Source organism: Alosa pseudoharengus, unplaced genomic scaffold (assembly GCF_046254945.1).
Source record: "Alosa pseudoharengus isolate Yale_2024_CS ecotype anadromous, Long Island Sound unplaced genomic scaffold, YU_APseudo_1.1 YU_APseudo_1.1_scf_6, whole genome shotgun sequence".
In the NCBI taxonomy this organism is placed as follows: Eukaryota; Metazoa; Chordata; class Actinopteri; order Clupeiformes; family Clupeidae; genus Alosa; species Alosa pseudoharengus.
In genome coordinates, this window is record NW_027468848.1 from 22,610,528 (window position 1) to 22,626,946 (window position 16,419).

The 16,419-nt window shown below is 40.9% G+C and overlaps 1 protein-coding gene across 1 annotated transcript; it reads right to left on the bottom strand.

Annotated features, from left to right (window-relative positions):
* Nucleotides 1–1,451: 1,451 nt before the first annotated feature.
* On the bottom strand, nt 1,452–15,689 carry cmya5 (cardiomyopathy associated 5). Its single transcript, XM_076271328.1, has 14 exons — nt 15,562–15,689; nt 10,893–14,226; nt 8,517–10,511; nt 7,303–7,398; nt 6,961–7,200; nt 6,556–6,578; nt 5,795–5,913; nt 5,372–5,506; nt 5,022–5,168; nt 4,552–4,699; nt 3,905–4,038; nt 3,446–3,560; nt 2,802–2,978; nt 1,452–2,380 (listed from the first exon to the last, which is right to left on the bottom strand). Exons 1-14 carry the CDS (start codon nt 15,681–15,683, stop codon nt 2,128–2,130), a joined length of 7,038 nt encoding a protein of 2,345 aa, XP_076127443.1. The 5' UTR covers nt 15,684–15,689; the 3' UTR covers nt 1,452–2,127.
* Nucleotides 15,690–16,419: the final 730 nt, after the last annotated feature.

Sequence of the window (16,419 nt, forward strand, 5' to 3'; positions counted from 1 at the left end):
AAATTTGGGTTGGAGCTTGATTGGTTTGTGTTGAATTTCTCCATCCCAAACACGTCAGACACAGACAAACGCCCAGAAATCATCCGCATGTGGCCTGCACAAGAAGTCTGCTTTGCAGGGTCATCACATGGAACCCATTAGACAGTCACCATCTCGCCACACCCCTCACAAGAATGCGTGCGCACATGCTCGAAAGTGCATGTCAGGGTGGAAACAAAACAGACAAGAGAAAGACCTTTTTTCACTCTTCGCATCTCAGGTTCTCTCTGTTTGCCTCAGTTCCCCAGCCCTATGATCACTGCTATTTACACCCATGTATCCCAGAAACAAATTATATTAAAAGGAGAACACACAAGTCCAACGGCCAGAAAACTGTCATTTAATTATTCTCAGCAGTGACTTGTCAAAGTAAAATGTTTGGGTGCATCCAAAACCAGAAAGTACAGATACAAAATGAAAACACCCTCAAACAGTAAATCACGCAGACTTTGCGGAAGAGGATATAAAATGAAGTTAAAGAGTTATTAAAACAAAATTCACAATCAGACGTTTCCCATCAGAGGTCCAGCAACTCAAGTTCCACACACAGATTGTGGATGAGGAAAAAAAAAACAATATTCAGCACATTATATAACAGTATTAAAAATAGAATTAATCATACCCTTGACCAACCTTGGCAGTATTTAAAAAAACATATGAAAAGTTTTGTAATTGTCATTCCACTGCTTGGAAACCTTGCCATGCTTTGAGTTTCTGCAGATGTCAGTTTGTTTTGTCTGTGTCTTACAGAATGTCGCACCTGTTCCTTCTGATACAGTAGTGTTTTCCATCTGTTTTGAGACTACTATTCTAGTTGTGAATCCTCAAAGTTTAGCCATTTGTGACTATTACATGTTAAGACACACAGTTATTATCTTCCTGCTGTGATAATGTACATTCTTTTAACTACAATTTCCTACTTACTGTGCAGAGGATAGACAACCATCAATGCATTTCAAAGTATAGTAACTAGTCAGTACATTTACTGGATTTTAAGTTAAATCATTTAAAGAAATATTTTAAACTAAATAGGGTAGTACAAATGAACACAAAATAAAACAAAAATAAATCAAAAAGATTTTCAGGGACATCTAGTGGATAAAATGCCAACAACTGCACTCAAAAATGTGCATAATTGTTGTGTATTCAGACACAACCCACTGAAAATAACATCTGCCTCACTTAAAACTCATAACTTTCACCCTGGCTTTAAACTATGTCCTCTGGCCCCATATAAAACGTATAGTCATAGGTCAATTCTTTCTTCCCATTCAGTTGCACAAACCAACATGCATGTGGATTACTTTCATATGCACTAATATACTTATGATTTGCAATAATGGCTAAAGATAAAATATAACATTAAAAACCCTCACATAAAAGTTTATCTTTAGCTAAGGAGTACTGTTGAATGTTGTTGATACAGAAATATTTTATTTTCTCAATACTTCTCATTCAAATACAAAAATAGCCCATTTCATGGGACACAAGTCTGATAAAGGTATGCATTTACAATGAAGGAAAACACAAACATGTGATACATAGTATGTACACTTAACAGTATAGAAAACACAAAACTGAAAAGATGTAACTCGTTGAAAAAACAAAACAAAAACAATTTTAAGTCATACTTTTAAGTCATACATACACAAATTAATTGATATTCTGCTGGTGCACAGCTTTGGAAGTAGTTGGAAGTAAAACTAAAGAAATCTTAATTACAGGATAAATGTGTGAATATCAAGTTTGAAGTTTGAAGTGTCTAACAAATTCAATACATTATTTCAGTTAATTCACTCAATTTATTTAGTCAGCTTCCCCATATTTACAAAATAATTTAAGTAACTGTAAATTCAATATTTGTAAATTGCATAGTATTTCAATAAATTTGAATATTTGTAGAAAACAAAGGCTGTTCTCTATTTCTTCAACACAAACTCACTCACTCATCCCAGCCCAGTAAAAGCAAAAGTCCTAGAGCGAAAAAAAAACAAACATCTATTTGCCATCACAGACAATGAACTTGTTACAAGGGCAGACATTGGGGGCACATCACAGAGGGCAGATGGGGTGGACTGACGGGGTGCACTAGCAGTGCCGTGCGGACTCTGGCACCTCAGGCAGCATGTGGACGGTGAGGCAGCCGGGGCTCTCCAGGCCGAAAGCGGCATGGCAGGGCTCTGTGAACCGGTGCTGCGTGGAGCCCAGGAGGTGGCCGTTCTGGGCATTGATGAAGACCAGGCGCCCCTGGGCAAAGTCCAGTAGGGTGCCCACGCGAGTGGGCACGTCCACAACGAAAATGTCGGTCTCCACGCTGTTATGGAGCAGCTCGAACCTGGAGCTATGGTGAAAGAGAATAGGTTACGACTAAGTCGGTGAAAAGTGGGTGAGCCATCCTCATGAACCATCAGATCACAGCATCAGTCAGAGCAAATGCAAGGAAAACAGAACAGAGACGAATAGAGCAGAACAGTATGGAAATTCTAGGTTTTATCAGTCTCATTACGCAGAAGAAACACGTAGATTCACTCATCCCCTTGTTAAATGGTACAACAAGCTGAACCTACCCTGGGCAAAAGACATCCTAGTAGGCTCATTTAAGAGCAAAGCCATAAAGAACAGCTCTCTCTGGCCCATCACTCCACTGATAACACATCAATGGAGCATACCAGGAGCCTATTTATCAAATAATGATGACATGCATGTTAGCTGCCGTAGACATTGGGCATTTACTGTGAGACAACATGTAAACAACCTTGTACCTGCTTGATGTGGGGACACAGTGCAGACACCAGGAGGTGCTGTTCTCTCCCAGAAGGCTGTCACTGGGATTCGAGCTGTATGCCACGCCGAGGCGGTAGGATGGGCAGCCTGACACCACTGTCTCCCAGTAATAGTAGCCTTTCAAAGGCAAGAGCTCTCCCAGAATGGCTGGACATCTGTGAACAGGCGTGAAAAACAGTGTGAGGAGAGACAGTAGTCATCCAAAAGGAAGCACTTACTTAAGACTTATTTATTCCCCCTTTATAATGTATATTTGTATTGTTTTTATGTTAGGTGTTTTTATTTATTTTCTTTACATATTCTTACATGTTATGTTTGTGCATATGTTTTTGTAATAGTTAAACGTTTAAACACTATAATATTTTTATATTATATATTTCATATTTAATCTCTTCTCTCTTCTCCTCTTCTCCTTTTTGTTAGGTCATGTCATATACTTGTTAAATTCTGTTTACCCTCCTCAAATAAACTTGACTAGCAAGAACAGCAAAAGACATTTGCTTGCATAACAACAAGCAAACATTTTCTCTGCCTGTACCTGTATATATTGTAATTTTTCTGTTTGTTCGTTATCTTTAGTTCAATTTGTATAAGACCGCACAAACTGCACGTTTTCACTCACTCATTGATAGAGGCCATTTCACTGAAGCTGTCCTGTGAGTACAACACGGTGGTCTTATCCTCCAACAGCCGTAGTGCTGGGCCGACTGTCTCTTTCATCAGCTGGAATCTTGTTCCTACACAAGGCCCAACAGAAGTTAGTTAAAGATAGCTGAGGGAATGCTGAGGGAAATAGCCAGGAGATTCCTGTAGGGGTAGGGCTGGGGATGTGTGTTGTGTGTGATTCATTTATCCCAAAAGTGCACCAGTTTATGTCACGCAAAGCAGGCACAAAGTGCTGAGAAACTGCCCTCTGGGGGGACTGAGAGTCCACCAACCCTGAGCTATGTGACTAGACAATTGCAGCGTAAATCCATATGTCATTCACTGCATATTTATTCAAAACAAATGCCCTTTTAGAATTTCTGAATCACCCAAAGAGGGGTGCGGACGGTACAGACAGATCGGCGTGCCGGCTGACCTCTGGTGGAGATGAGTGCGGCCTCGCTCTGCTCACTGGCCCCGGCCGAGTTGACAGCTTTGATGTATAACAGGTAGTTCTCATTGGGCTGAAGCAGGACTCTCTGCTCACAGCCTTGTATCCCAGAAAAAGACCTAGCCGGATACACACAGAGCTTGGCTTCAGTCCCATAAACAGTCACAATAGTGTAAGCACCACTTGCCTTTGTGCAGGCGGTGCTGCATTTACATGTAGCCATTTAGTCATTTAGCAGATGCTTTTATGCACAGTAACTTACAGTGCGGTACCGGTATACATTTTTTTGTATGTGTGCTCTCTGGCTACTGATGCACAGTCCTGCCAGCCTTTCAAGCCTTTCTGTGACATAACATATGAGTCATAAGCCATGTTTATGTAAAGTAGACTGTATAGGCTAAACTGGGACAAACCAGTTTGTATATGCTAGACTGGGGAATGGGTCTCTGTTTATCTATCAGCACAACATATGAGCTTGGAAGTCATTGTTATAACTATCAGCTGAAATCATCTCGCTCCTGGGCAGGGCCAACATGAAAGGCAGTTTTACACTAGGTCTCTGTATGTTCTCTGGGGGGGTTTGTCTTTGTGTGTGTGTTTTATGTCTTGCGGTGTGTGTTTGTGTGACGGACCTGAGGCCCTCTCCCTCGCAGGCGTACTGGCGGCAGTACTCCAGTGTGTAGCTCTCTGCGGCAGATGGTTGCTCCGAGGCCCAGCGCAGGGTGGCCGAGTCCCACAGCACGGTGCACCGCTCCGGCTGGATCACCGGCACAGATGGAGCTGGGGAACACACACACACACACACACACACACACACACAAATACACATGGCAACACTTATGATTGCTAGTCATTTTCAATCCACATTTTTACAGTTAAATAATTAATGACATCCTTAAACATTCTGCCATTTGAAATAGTATTTCCGGTCAAATTAGCATTCATGCGAGCATTGTGCACTAGACAAATGACGAGAGTTCCACGATTATCTCTACAATTACAATTACAATTACCGTATTTCTTCTTCTTCTGCATCAAATAGTATAGTATGCAACCATCAAGGCTCCTGAGTCCTGAGCCAGACATGCAGACTTAAACTCACCTGTTTTGAAAGATAGTCTCTCACTGGGCAGGCTGCATCCTGTGTAGTTCACAGCCATCACCCACACCTTATAGCACTTGTCTGGGTCCAGTTCCTCCAGAGTGCAGTAGCTTTCTTTCACTGTCACCCTGTACTCCTCAGATATAGCTGGGGGATAGGGAGAAGCAAAACATTTTGCTCACAGTTTGCCTCAACTTTGCTTTTTGAGAAATGGTTGAAAAATATTTACTATGAATTTCAGATTAAATAAATAGCATACATTTAATATACAATTTTTTTAAATTTGTTTTACTGTGTGTGTGTGTGTGTGTGTGTGTCTACTATTTGTGTGCAGCCTACTGTATGTGTACCTCCTTGAGGATCCTCCATGCAGTACACCTGGAAGCAGTCGATGATGTCCCCCTCATTGACCTTCCAGTACACAGTGACAGAGGTGCTGGTGGCAGAGTTGGCTTCCTGGGGCTGAAGATGTGGCTTCTGTGGCACTACAGTACCAATATATTCACAGACAAGCACTGTTACATACTCGAGAGGTATGTGAAAACAACTATAACCTAATACTTTATGCTATGATATGTATATAGCAGTAAACAATTTAAAAAGTTGGTAAGACTATATTATAGCCTAGAAATCTAGACGAAATGCAATTTGCAGCCAGGGTAACTACATTAAGGAGAATGTCAATAATAAACAACAATGTCAATTCAATCAATAGCCTAATGAAATTAAATAAATACTATAATATAATATTTAACATAACAAGCAATGCACACCTGGAATGCCTTTGCGGTGCTTCTGTCCATTTCCTGAGCCCTTGGCATAATCATCGAACACAGAGAGTCCACGTGGCCCAAGTTCCAAAGACATAGTCGACTCCAAAGCTTTGGTAAGACTTTTTAAAAAGAATGGCAGTTTGAGTTTAAAATGAAAGTTATTAAATGATGTGAATTACAATGCTACAAATTGCAAAGCACCATAAATATATTATTGACTGAATGTTATTGCTATTGCAATTGTTATTGTCATTGCTGACTGACTGTTAATTCCACAACAGAACAGAACAGAACAAGGATTATGTGTAGACAGAAATGCTGGCCAATCTTGTCTCATTTGGGATAAATTTAGACACCACACCAAGGGACAAAAGCATCTCTGACACGTCAGTAGGAGGGGGGAAAAGCTGAATATCTCCAACAGCAGCACCACACCACACATTGACTGTATATAATTATGTTAATAAAAGAAATTCAATCCTCAAGCACAATATATCTTTCTTAGATATATTATTGATAAATGTGTATATGCTACAAGTGTATATTTGTTAGCAGTCTCATTCTTGTGCCAATAATCACAAAACTGCACAAAAATTTTTTTGTTGACTAATCTATACACATGTTCTGCTATTTCTGCTCATTTCTGCCATACATGGAACAATGCAAATAAACATGCAAATTATAGAAGGCCAGCCTTTATTTTGTTTTGCTGATACAAACAGTAGATTTATGCATTTTTGGCAGCCTATGAATTAAATTACCTCATGTTTATGTCTTTGGATGACTGGACATGAAAGAAAAGAAAAATTTTGATTACTTTATAAGGACAATTGCCTGATCAGGATGACTTTGTAGGAATTCCCAGTCAATATGGTGAAATTATGTTCAATGGCAATTACTCCTCACTGTTTCAAATTGCGATACATTTTGCATTTAATATTTTGGCCACTTTTTGCACATTTGTCCACATTAGCGTGTACACACTTATTTCTGACATATCTTTAAAAATAAATAAATACATGTTCATACTGGTGGAGCACTTGACTAAATGTCTTGACAGGAAATACTTTATCAAAGGATCAGTACATTCAACTGCTCTGGAAAAGGGCATCTCATAAATGATAAAACTTAAGCTGAAGGTAAAAAGGCACATGAACGTCACTTACAGACACTAACGTGAAAGAATCCTCCTCCTCCTCTTCTTCCTCCTTTGAGTTTTTCTCAAGAGTCTCTTTGGCGATGTCAATGCTCTCTTGGAAGGAGACAATCTGGTCATAGAGCTTCTCCAACTTTGCCTTCTTCTCCTCTTCCATTGTGTGAGACATCTCATTGTACTGATCCATCACCAGTCTCAGCATTTCCTCATTCTGTTCGTCCATAGCTTCTTCATTCATCTTGCATTGTTCCTTTAAAAAAAAGGAAGTAAGCTTCTGAACGAATGGCTACTTTAAAATGTCTGTCATAAAAGAGACTTGCTTAAAATACATATTTCATATAATATTTCATACCTCCACTGAATTGTAAGCCAGCTCGATCTCTGACACCATGTCCTCGATATTTTCCGATCTTTCTTGCAATGTGGATATCCAGTTGCTAAGCCGGTCCTGTCAAAAAATATAGACATATTTTTAAAGGGTATTCTATTGCTTGACCATGTTGCATGAAATTGTTTCACTGAACAACAGATTGGAATTCTTAAATTCCTATAAATCGATAAAATGGGTCTGTGTCATTATATTGACATTCAAGGTGGATATCAAACATGCAATGATGGCCTAGAGCCTCCCACCTAAGACAAAACCAGCACGGTGCATCTGTTACAGTGAAGTGAACAGAGACTACATGGATGTTTTGTTTATCCATGACTATAAATAAAACCTGACAAAAGTGAAGTTAATGTTTTTTCTGAACCTTGACAAGTATAGCTGGGATCATTTAAAATAATTACAGCATGTCCCCTGAAGATGTTAAGTAATTTTAAGGAAAACGGTGGAAAATTTATGGCACTTGCACAACTAAGTGAAAAGGTTATGTAAAGTCCATAGGTATCAATATTCCTGTCATCTCTCCAAATAAAGACAACACATCATCGGTTACTTCAAAAGACCTTTAGCTCTCTTACTAGTGCTGGACGAGTGACTTTACGATCACGCACCCTTGAGAGAAAAACTGTTGAGAGGGATCGTATATCACTATGCCCCTGGATGATGTCATACAAGACCTTTCCCACATATCAAAACAGAAGGTGACCTCATCACTGCAGTGTACTGTGACGGGAGGAGTCATTGAGACAAACGTCCCTTGACTGAAGACCTGATCAAAGAGTTGATTTTTGAGGAGTCATCACTTCCTATGCCATATAACTCAATATTGTGCTATCATAATGTGAGTTTAGGATGTTTCATCACATCTCCTATAAATGACTTCGAACAACAATTTACTAGTGTAATGTAAGATATATATTATATTATATATATATATATATATATATATATATATATATATATATATATATATAATATAATATAATACGATATATATATATATATATATATTGTGAAATATTACAATAATATTTTATATTGCAATGCCTATTACTATAAAATATTGCAAAATATAGAATATAAAACATTTTTAAAAACATTTTCAACTAAACATTGTTGATACAGTACAAAGAAAGTTCACAACAGTTGGAATGCTATTAATGACCAGTGACACTGACCTTCAGAAGTTCATATGCTCTATCCAAACTGCACACTTCATGGTTTTGATGTTCCTCCATCATTAAAACTGGGCACTGACAGACAAGACAAAAGGCATCCAATGCTTGCATTTTAGCTTGATCTTCCTCTGACAGCTCAACACTTTCCGACTCCTCAATAAATTCATAGTCTGCCTCCAGCACATCTTCTGCAGCCTCTTCCTCTAACGCCTTGCTCGTGTCCACCTCTGTGAAGCATTCCTCCTCTTCCCTCTCAGGAATGACCTCCGCCTCCACACCTGGATACTCCCTGGCCTCTTGTCGAGTGATCATCTCATAATCAAGCTCCTCTGCCATTTCGTCACGGTATTCTTTGAGGGCTTCAGGCTCAGGCAGGACTGACAGGTCTTCCTTGGGGGAGAAACTTCGGAGGGTAGAAAACAGCAGGCCCTCTGGCTCCTCTGCTTGCTCCTCCACTGGCTCTCCTTCTTTCCGATCCTCGGTTGTGACCTCCTGGACTTCTATTGGAGCTGGAGCTGCTGAAGGTGATGGTGTCCTTGCTGCTGTGTCCTCCACAGTTACAACTTCAACACCAGGGGACTTGATTGAGGGCATTTCAGTTTTATCTGAAACTTTGCTTTCAGCTATCAATACCTCATCTGCTGTTTCAACCGAGGGAATTTCTGTTACAATATCGTTTACAGTTTTATCTGAAACTTTGGCTTCCTCAGTTACAACCTCAGGACTTCTGGTCTCAACTAAGGGAATATCTGCCACTACATCAATTTGATCGAAAACTTTGCTTTCAGCTATCAATGCTTCATCTGGTGTCTCAACCGAGGGAATTTTTGTTATAATATAATTTACAGTTTTATCAGAAACTTTGGCTTCCTCAGTTACAACTTTAGGACTTATGGGCTCAACTAAGCGAATATCTGCCACCACATCAATTTGATCTAAAACTTTGCTTTCAGCTATCAATACCTCCTTTGGTGTCTCCACTGAATGAATTTCTGCTACTACATCATTCAAAGTTTTGCCTACTACAACAGTAACGACATCAGCACCTGGGCGCTCAACAGAGGGTATTTCTGCTGCTACAACACTCACAGTTTCATCTGACACTTTGGTCTCTGCACTTACTACTTCAGGACCTAGGGTCTCATCTGAAGGAATCTCTGCAACACTCGCAATAATTTGATCTGAAACTTTGTTTTCCGTGGTCAAAATCTCATCTGGTGTCTCCACAGAGGGAATTTCTGCTACTACATCATTCACAGGTTGGAGCTGGAGCTTCGCTGGAGCTTTATTTTCCACTGTAATGGCCTCTGGACCTGGAGGTTCAACAGAGGTTATTTCTGCTACTACATCACCCCTAGTTTCACCTGACACTTTGGTCTCTGCACTCATAACCTCAGGACCTAGGGTCTCAACTGAAGGAATTTCTGCCACCACACTGTTTACAACAGTTTCATCTGACACTTTGCTTTCCACAATCAAAACCTCCCCCGATGTCTCTTCTGGAGGAATTTCAGCTACTACATCTTCAGCAATTTTAAATGAGATCTCTTCCACACTAAAAACCTCAGGACCTTGAGTTTCAGCTACAGGGATTTCTTCTACTAAATCATTAACAGTTTCATCTAAAACTTTCTTTTCTACTATCACAGCCTCAGGACCTCGAGTCTCATCTGAAGGAAGTTCTGCCACAGGAACATTCACTATCTTATCTGAGACTAGAACATCTGGTTTTATCGTGTCAGGTTCATACACAGACCCAGTGACTTGGGTGTAATCCTCTGTAACTGCTATTTGACCATCACTATCTACTTCTGTTTGTACTTTGCTTTCCTCATTTACTGTCTCTGGAATTAGATCTACCTCTACTTTGGGTTCGTCTAAAGCTTGTGCCTCCCTGACCTCGGGTTCAAGGCTATCCAGCTCAGCTCCAGCCCTTGTGGCCTCTGCAGCCTCTACTGGCTCTTTCACAGCTTGCTTATTACTCTTGACTTCAGTCTGAGGTAGAACACTATCCAGTGAGACATCTTGTTTTACATCCTTCGGAACACTGGTAACCCCTTCTGCAGTTCTGGTTACAGGCTCTTCACTGTCTTTACATTCTGAGGCTACAGGTGGAGTCTCTGGTTTACTTGTAGATAACTGTTTTTCAGTCTTTTCCCCGTGAGTGTAGGGTACTTTACTTAGAACAACCTCTATTATTGGTACATTAGCTTTCCTTCTTGTTGTTTTCTTCTGTGTCTGCTCTACTGTATGCTTGTTTTTTTCTACCGGGGCTCCAGTAAGCTTTTCTCTGTTAGCAATGGAAAACTCAATCGTAAATTTCTTATTTTCTACTTTTTTAGGTTCATAAACATCACAAATGATGTCCGTGTTTACCTGCAACACATTGGCTATTTCATTAGAGGTTTCAGATTTTTCAATTTTCTCCTCGGGTTTATGAACCCCAACTAGTTCCTCAGTCAGATCTTGAACTTTTTCCACTGGTGTTTCAGTGGATTGTTGACTTTCTTCCACGTTCTCAGGTTCAGGACCTATGTTTTTTACATCTACATTAGCTTGCAATGCAGGGCTCATTTCTTGATGCGCTTCAGTTGCTTCACTCTTCTCCACAGTTCTATCAGGCTCCACTACATCCTCTGACACCTTTAATTCACCTTGTGATGCTGAATCAACAGCTTGCTCCTGAATTGCACTTTTTTGTTCTTGGACTTTGCTGTGAGGACACTCCACAGATAACTGCTCTGTGGTGTCAATGATGTCTTTAACACCACTTATTACAAGATCGTCTTTTACGGTCTTCTCAATGGCTACACTTTTCTCATCCTCTGGCTCCTCTGCTTGCTCCTCCACTGGCTCTCCTTCTTTCCGATCCTCGGTTGTGACCTCCTGGACTTCTATTGGAGCTGGAGCTGCTGAAGGTGATGGTGTCCTTGCTGCTGTGTCCTCCACAGTTAAAACCTCAACACCAGGGGACTCAACTGATGCCATTTCTGTCTCTGTTATGGCTACACTTTTCCCATCCAGTAATGTGTCTGTGGCCACCTCCTGCTCTGTTGCGTCTTGTTTGAGGACCTCAGTTTCTACCTCAGGTAGACTCTTACTAACGTCCTCTAGGTGTATAACGTCAGCAGGCACAATGGCATTCTCTGTTTTTCCTTCAGGAATTGTGTCTGTGTTTGGTTCTTTGCTGCCTCCTGCAACTTCATCTGGTATTTCACTTACACTGTCTGTAAGCTGTTCTTCTGACACCACACTGACCTCACTGTCTTTCATGGCTTCAGGTGCTGTAGCTATGACATCTGACTCATCAAGGGGAGCTGCAGGTTTTTCTTTGGTAATGGTTTCTTCGACTTTTACTTGACTTGTTGTGTCTGGTGTTGCTTGGTCAGCCACAATCTCATCTGACTTTTTCACCTCAATGGCTTCATTTATAGGTTCTGTAGATATCTTAACGTCTGACTGTATTTCAGCTACCCCTTCCAATTTTTTACATGAAGGCTCCTCAACTATTGTGGGAGTTTCGGTTAATTTTTCTGAAACCTCCTCTGGACTTGAGGTTTTCATGTCCTGGGAAGTCTCTGGCTCCTGGATTGTATTTATCGCCTTCTCTGATGCAGTCTGTTCTCCTTCATTTAGCAAATCTGGAGATTTTTTCGAAACTGTTCCAGAAATGCCCATCATTTCACTCTCTGTCTCCTTTGAATCTTTTGCCTTTTCTGATATGGCATCATGCTTCCTGATTTCCTCCAATGTCTCAGCCCTCTCCTCCAATAACAAGTTGCTGACATCATTCTGAATGACACTTTCTGGTGACTCAGGGATCATCTTTCCTGCATCACATGGTTCACAGTGATTTCCAACACAGACCTCGGTGTCATCTTCTTTTTCCTGTTCAATTTTACTTTCATCAGCAGCCTTAGTTATAGGCCCTTGACTGATTTCCTCTGGCTTTCCTGTATCCACTGGTTGTGCCTTTTCACTATCTTCCATTTGCTCCGTTGCTGCAATTTCTCCATCATGCTTCCTGATTTCCTCCACTGTCTCAGCCCTCTCCTCCAATAACAAGTTGCTGACATCATTCTGAATGACACTTTCTGGTGACTCAGGGATCATCTTTCCTGCATCACATGGTTCACAGTGATTTCCAACACAGACCTTGGTGTCATCTTCTTTTTCCTGTTCAATTTTACTTCCATCAGCAGCCTTAGTTATAGGCCCTTGACTGATTTCCTCTGGCTTTCCTGTATCCACTGGTTGTGCCTTTTCACTATCTTCCACGTGCTCCATTGCTGCAATTTCTGTCTTCTCCCCTCCGGAGTCATCCTCTTCCTTCACCCGCTTCAGACATCCAGTAAGTTCGAATTTATTCTGTGGCCAGATGATTCTCCCACCCTCCCTTACATCATCAGCAACTTCAAGGGGCTCCTGGACCACTGGCGTCTCGTCCTTCAAGATGAACTTTTCCAGGTAGCCTTCGTCCTCCTCGTCATCATCAGAAAATATTTTTTTGTAAGATTTTTCAGACACAGTGCTCTCGACATCTGAGTGGTCATCATCCCTCCTCCTGCTTCCCATGGCCTCATCATAGAGGTCAGTGTAAAGAAACGACATGGCCCTTGGCTCCTCCAGAAGAACTTGGTCTATAATTTTTGGAGGACCTTCGGGCAGGTAAACAGGTATGAGAATCGTCTCCTGGCTGCCAAAAAGGGCTGAGCCACTCTCTTTCAATGATCTCGGCTCATCTTTCACTTTTCTGTCGCTGTCATGCCCTTTGTTTTTTTCATCTGCCATGGTTCCAGTATTGGCGTAGAACACCTCATCCATATGCTCGCTTGCAATCTCATTATCCGTGATGATGACGAAGCTGTCCTCTATGTTGGATGGACTGGACTTTAATTCCCCTTGAGGTTTCACCTGTTCAGGTTCTTGCATGATGTTTTCTTCATTGGGAACCCCTGAAGAGCTAGACTGTTCACTAAGCGCATGTGAATCGACCAGTTTGAATTTATCTAGGTAATCTTCATCAGGCCCCTCTTTCTTTGCATCTTTCATGCCAGTTTCTGTAATTTTGTCTGCTTCCTCCTTTTCGCCATTAATTATTTCCTGAACTATGATCCCCTGGTAGTCATCCCCGGCAGGCACTGGAGCTAATTTGCTTTTAGATTTAATCTTTGGGGTGTCTTGTAAATAGGACAAATTATCCACCAAATCACCTGCCTCTTCCTCATCCACCGTGGGAAGTTTTGAAGGTACCACAATGTTTAGGATCTCGTAACCCTCGGAGATAAGGCTAAACAGCTCCTGATCTTTGTCCACTTTCAATTCAGCTGGCTCGTCGTTTTCAGGCTTGACATTGGGCACAGACACCTCAGTCATCGCTGGTCTCTCAGTTCCGTATGCAGCCATTCTTGAGCTGGGCCTCTTGATTCTGTCACCCAGCTTGCTCCTGCCACTTTTCTTGCGCTTCCTCACAATCTTGTTGTCGTCCATGATGACGGTGATCTTGCCCTGTGCCGCCGAGCTTTCTAGACCGTACGATTCCGATGGTGAGCTTCCCTCAGACCCCCAGGGAGTGGAACACCTGCTTGAGGCGGTCTCCCAGACGATCCCACTGTCCTCACTCTGCACAGTCACCATGGAAAAGGATGGATCCACCATTAGACACTGAAGCTTGGGCTTGACAGATGGGTCTTTGACTACTTCCTTCAAACTGAAAATAGGAATGTGAAAAAAATTAATGGCATCCATACGCATTAGTGACGCAGAGTACATATTTTGGCTATTTAATAGGTAGAACACAATGTATTACGTTACTGTAAAGTAAGAGGCCTGTTGATTGATTGGTAATATGTTAGACAGGATACATTTCAGAACATGGTAACTTGATGAAGTTAAAATGCGACAAGAACTTAACTAATGATGCGTGAGTAGGTGCTCAGTTTTGTAAGTGATCTAATATCAAGTAAGCCATCTGATCATTTAACTACCATTAATTTTACATGACTAATGGTGCACGCACGTCACTCATACATTGCACCCTCATGTGAGATACACTTGACAAGCTGCTTTGACTTAACAGTTTACACACATCATCAATATTCTCAGAAACTTAATCTTGCGCCCACTGATAGCTGTGAAACAAGTCTCCACAATCCTTATGGAATGAGTAGAACATAGCAATCTTTATAATGTTGTGTGATAAGAATTGGAATGGGCTATAGTTCTTGGTTAAATAGCTAAATGAAATGATAAAGTAAACGATAAAGATCTATCACAAATGTTTTTTTTGTGAGAAAGGGCTAATTGTAGAATTTTTGGTGCCACAATCCATCTCCAGAATAGACACCACAACAAGATGTTAAATTGGACTCTTTAAAAATCTTGAAACTGGCCAAAGTATGGGTCTTCAAATGGAAACCAAGCCCAGGTATATATATTTAAAAGAAAAGTGGTCAGACGGATTTAGAGGGTTTTGCATCTGAACTCTTCATCTATCTATCTAGGGTTAATCCATTCCCTGCATAATTCAGTGTACTAGGATACAACTCTCAAGCCGAAAACATGGTCAAGAATTAAGACCCTCTGTGTCATAGACTTACCATAAATTCTACCCACTTACTCTCACCTCTAAGTAACCTGCACCCATCTGTCAATGAGTTAGTTCACACTTTATCTCCCTGTAGGCCTATGGGCTATAGGCTACTGGAAAAAATACATTTGTATGTTTTCGCATATTCATAGCAATAAATTGTGTACACTCACATTCTATATTATTTGGGTCAATTTGTATCACTGTCTAAGTAGGCCTATTATTAGGAAAATTCATATTCAGGAATGTTTGTTCATGTATCATTCATCATTCCAAAATAATGTTTAAAATTAACGTTTAAACTATTCTAATATTCACTACTATATTCATCTTCTAATAATTACGACTAAACTATCTGGATCGGATGTTTGTCCATAAGGAAAGAGAAAGGAACCATCTGTAATCTCGCCAATAACCCTTTCTGCGCACCCTGATTCAAACAACAGCATAAACTACCTGTTGTGAAGCTCTTCCATCTCGTCCTCATCGTCGACGTCAACAGACCCTGACGCCTCGTCCTGTAACGCTTGTATTTCTGGTTCCATTGGCTCACTTTCTTCCTTTGACGTAGTATCCATTTTGTTGGTTTTGTGATATTTTGATGTTTTTAAAAGCCCTTTTGGTGTCGAGTATAGCTTCGTGGTGGGATCATTGCAAGTTGGGTGTCGTCCACCTGACTCAGCGCCTGCTAGAAATAGCAAGTGTTCCCCAACCCGGAGTGAGTGATATGAAATGTGTTCTGGTCTCAACCCCCGCTTCAAACGCAGTATTGGGTTGCCAAAGTGGTTCTTCTCGTGTGTGTTTGTTTGTACTTTGTCTCATTTTATACATGGAATCACAGCTTTCAAAAATTTTAAGTAGACCCAGTCGTTGTACAACCAACTGGCTGCTGAAATATGATCTCGGCGAAGCGAAGGGTAGGCTTCAAGTACCATGCCCCCTGTTCAAAACACGAAACAGAACGGGTAGAGAGGTTTCCTAACTGGGGCTAATTTTAAACTGGCCCCGATACCATACCCTCGAACAGGGGCTTACACTATGCATGGGCCATAAACTTTGGTGTGATTTGTCAGAAGAAAACAGAGTGATAAAACCAATTATGAAGGTTGCCAGCGCGCCTGATCCAATATCATGTCACCTCACTATATATTTCACTAATTGGTGTCAAATTGAAGACACCATGGGATGAACTTCATGGAGAGTAAATGTAAAAAGTAGGTCATTACAGACTGTGGACAAACATTAAGTACTACAAATTGCACCATATTTGAATACTGCTCAGATGCAATACCCAAATGAAAGCCATTAACTTAG